Here is a 4,002-nt window from a genome sequence, read left to right on the forward strand (position 1 = left end):
AGATAAACTTATAATATAGCTTAACTTCTTTTAGTGTTATTAAATTAAAGAAATAATTTAGCCCTCTAGGCTTAGCCTAGACAACAAATTCTATAAGTAGGGATCTAGTAATCTACAACTTGTTAGAGCGGCTTTACTAGCAGCGTTAGACTGACAGGGTAGAAGAACAAGACATAGTTGACAATATAGTAGAGAATATCCTAGATTAGATTTTGCCTAGGCTCTTTAATCTTAAATAATTTTCTAAAGGCTAAATCACCTAATATATTAAAGATAAGGTAACTTGTCTAGGTTAAAATATTACGCAGTTTTAACTATCCTTGTCTATCCTTCTTACTTTCCACTATAAGCTTAATCCACCTCTCTGTATGTTTAGTTACGAATACTGCTGCGTGTTTAACAGACTTGTCTATAAAAGCTTAGTTTAACAGCCTTCTTTTCTAGGCATAGCTAGCGGGATCTGTGGTTGTTATAGTATTTAGCTTATTCTTATTCCTAACCTAAGCCTTATCTGTTTTACACCTTTTTATATTTACTTTTAACCTGTAGATATTACAATGCGCTTTTAGATTAAAGAAGATAACTGTATTTAGTTTAATGCAAATCTTGTCTTCTTATCTAGAGTTTAGCTAGATTAGTTGAAGATAATTTTGTATATAATGTAGATCTAAAAGCTCTGCTACAACTATATATAAAAATCACCTTTTATAGCATAATAAAAGGATAGTAGCATGGATATCTTAGCTAGGAGTGGCCCTAGATACTTAGACAGAGGATAGAAGAGGAAATTGTAAACAGAGTATATTAAAACCTAAAAATAGGAATCTTAGGGGTGATATCTCTTCTAAGTGTATTTTAAAAGACAGCTTACATAGCTAATTAAGACTATATAGAGTAGGACAAACAAGTTATAATAGGTAAGAGTTAAGGTGCTAACTAGAGCGCTAGTAGATAACATAACAATTAAAGCAGTCCTCATTACTAAAGAAATTAAGTACTGCTCTCTAAAGTAAATAATGCCTATAGGAATAGGTAGTTAAAAGATTAAGTCCACAGCAGAGCTGTGGTGCAGTTACGGAGGTTACAAGAGCAGTCCCGGTGTGCGCAATGACCGTCCCAACACACTGGTACTTCATCCGGGAGGGGAGGCACGCATTTGCCCTCTGTAGGTTGGTGGCACAGCGGAAAGGGCTCGCCCGCGCAGTTCTTCCCTTTATAGGCAAGCATCTCGACATTCTCCCGCGCTTTGACCGTGACACGCACAACTAGCGATTCCGGTAGGATGGTAATTCATGGGCTAACTGCGGTAAGACGGCACGGTTTGGCTCAGCCTATTATCTTAGAAGAGTGAAATCTGGCTTACCGCAATATAAAACAACAGTGGTAACCTGCTCTCTACCACCTAATAGATATAGTTTAAATGCATAAATTTCAAGGCTAGCGTACATACCAACGACAAAAAATCACAGAAATACAATTTCTGTCAAACTGCGCCTTATTTAGGCTTAGAGCATCCTGTATCCGATACCCAGATGGACAACATAAAAAGTCAACTGCAATCTTTGCACCCAGAAATCAGCAAGATTCTTGCGATAAGCGGATCCCCTGCCCTTTCGCTTGGAGTCCTTCACCAGGGAAGAATCGTCCACACTGCGCATTTTGGCCGCCGCAACGAAGACGATCTCGTTGTACCAACCGATAAGACCATTTATTGGATCGGATCACTGACCAAGATAATCACTGCGACCGCCGTTGCTCGACTTGTACACGAAGCTAAGCTTGATTGGGACGTGCCCATCAGAGAATACCTTCCTGTATTTCGAGTAAGACAGGATGAAATCGGCCTCAAGGCGACTTTGAGAGATCTTCTGTCGTGTCGAACCGGAATTACACCGGCCAACAGCCTATGGAATCTACAGTATGGCGAAACCCTTATTCCGAAGAGTGAAACATCCTTCACAGCAACTTATTTAGATGCGGTGAAGCCCTTCCGCGAAGGTTGGGTGTACTCCCAATGGAACTACACACTGGTGTCCGACGTAGTGGAGGCGGCGGGAACTCCGCTATGCGAGTATATTGAGGAGACTTTATTTCACCGTCTCGGTATGAGTCAAAGCTCATTTGCTCCTCCCCACGAATCTAATCCTGATGTCGCAAATGCTCACGGTATACGCAACGACGGCACTCCTTCTCGAATTCCAAACTCGAATCTTACGGATGCAGGAGCCGGCCCCGCCGCTGGAGCTAAAAGCTCCATCAGAGATCTTTTAACTTTTCTGAGCGCCCTCCTTTCAGCCCATAAGCACCAGAAGGAGAAAGCAGTGGACGCGACACCAGGATCACCTTTTGCCCACATTAGACCAATTTTTGAGCCGCAGATCGGTTTCGGGCCTCCAGGAAGGTCTCGTATAAACGACGCCGGATACTGTATGGGGTTGTATCGAACACGGCTCCCTGGATACCTCAGCGTTGCCAGTCCAAACTTCACTGCACTCGGCCGCAAAAGACTCGTTCAATACGGAATGCAGCTTAGAGGCATGGAGGTCTATCACCATGCCGCCTCAATCCCTGGTCACTTCGGTGCCATGTACTTAGTACCATCTATGGAGAGCGCTGTGGTTGTCCTCACCAACTCACAGCCTTTGGTAGACCCGGCAGACTTCGCAGCGCAACTGGTGTTATCGGTGCTGCTGGATGAGAAACCTTCTGTTGATTTTGTGAAGATGGCGGATCTAGGAAGATCGATTGCATTTGAAGGGTACAAGCAGCTCGCAAAGGCTGTAGAGGAAGGTAAAACGGACAAGCCTCCTTCAAAGCCGCTTGTGGCTTATGAAGGAGACTATTTCAATGCCATTCATAATTTCGTTCTCTCTGTTGCAGCTACCGGGGATGGGCTTAGCATGGTTGTCCAGCGGAAGAAGACTGGTTTCGTACTATTACCTTACGACGGAGATACATTTTATTGGCCGGTAGATCGAGAAGATGAGGTTTGCAACAAGGCGATGTGGCCATTCACGTACCCAGACTGGCATAGAGTCTACTTCGAAAGTAACGCTAATGGAGCAGTAGAGCGATTGATTTGGAGGCATGACCCATATCTTCTCAATCCTGAAGTTTTCACAAAGACTCCAAAATCGGCGATGGACGCTAAGCTGTAATCTATAAGTACTACTTGCAAATCTACTGTATTGCTAATTTGCCGGTCTTGGAGGACTTTCTTTTTTGGGGACGTTTACCGCAAGTCTCGACCACGGCATATTTTTATATCCATATAGAAAATGACATTCATATGCGTCGGGCGCAAGGCAGAGGCACAGCAAACAATGCCTGCGGTGAGTTCACGGAGATCCTAGTAGATCTTGCATAGCTGAGAAGGGGTCATAGAGTAAGCGAGTTGACAAGGTATTAAGATCTAAAGAAGGTGAATTGTACTAGTGTATTGTAAGGTCTAAGGAGCTCAAGAGAGCTCTAGGCTAACTATGTACTTTACAAGAAAAGAGCTAGTACTGATAAGTAAATAGTGCAGTCCATAGGTATAGTATCACGTGAGACACGTGCAACACACCCCCCTAGCTTTAACAAAGTAAATACTAAAGTAAAGCTGTATAAAAATAACTAATAGACTATAAGTGTATATAAGTGCACTTAAAAGTGTAAAATAGTAAAGAAGTTAGTAGGCTTAGGCTTTAAAGCTAATATTAGTAAAGTAAGCCTTTAAAGTGTTAACATACACTATAGGCAAGTTACTTACTTTTACTAAGACCTTACTAAATTACTCTTCTTACACTAATACATTCTTAATAACACTACTTAGATGTGCTAAAAAAACATTAGATATAGCTTACTGTTTGCAGTAATCACACGATAGTCAGATGCGTCATCACCATGGTCGCATGCGTCGTCACCATGATCGGATGCGTCGTCATCATAGTCGTATGCGTCGTCACCATGATCTGTTGCCAAGACTCACCCACTCATTTCGCATGTATATAGACTCCTACA

At 42.4% G+C, this 4,002-nt stretch overlaps 1 protein-coding gene across 1 annotated transcript; it reads left to right on the plus strand.

Moving 5' to 3' along the window:
• Positions 1 to 1,477: 1,477 nt before the first annotated feature.
• BDR25DRAFT_383191 (beta-lactamase/transpeptidase-like protein) lies at positions 1,478 to 3,221 on the plus strand. The gene has a single exon (XM_033697809.1). It carries the CDS (start codon positions 1,533 to 1,535, stop codon positions 3,156 to 3,158), a length of 1,626 nt encoding a protein of 541 aa, XP_033540615.1. The 5' UTR covers positions 1,478 to 1,532; the 3' UTR covers positions 3,159 to 3,221.
• The last annotated feature ends 781 nt before the right edge of the window (positions 3,222 to 4,002 follow it).

The sequence above is a fragment of the Lindgomyces ingoldianus genome (genome assembly GCF_010093535.1).
Source record: "Lindgomyces ingoldianus strain ATCC 200398 unplaced genomic scaffold BDR25scaffold_55, whole genome shotgun sequence".
Classification (NCBI taxonomy): domain Eukaryota; kingdom Fungi; phylum Ascomycota; class Dothideomycetes; order Pleosporales; family Lindgomycetaceae; genus Lindgomyces; species Lindgomyces ingoldianus.

Excerpts from the sequence above, each read along its gene's own strand:
- BDR25DRAFT_383191 (XM_033697809.1), top strand. The coding sequence starts at position 1,533 with ATGGACAACATAAAAAGTCAACTGCAATCTTTGCACCCAGAAATCAGC.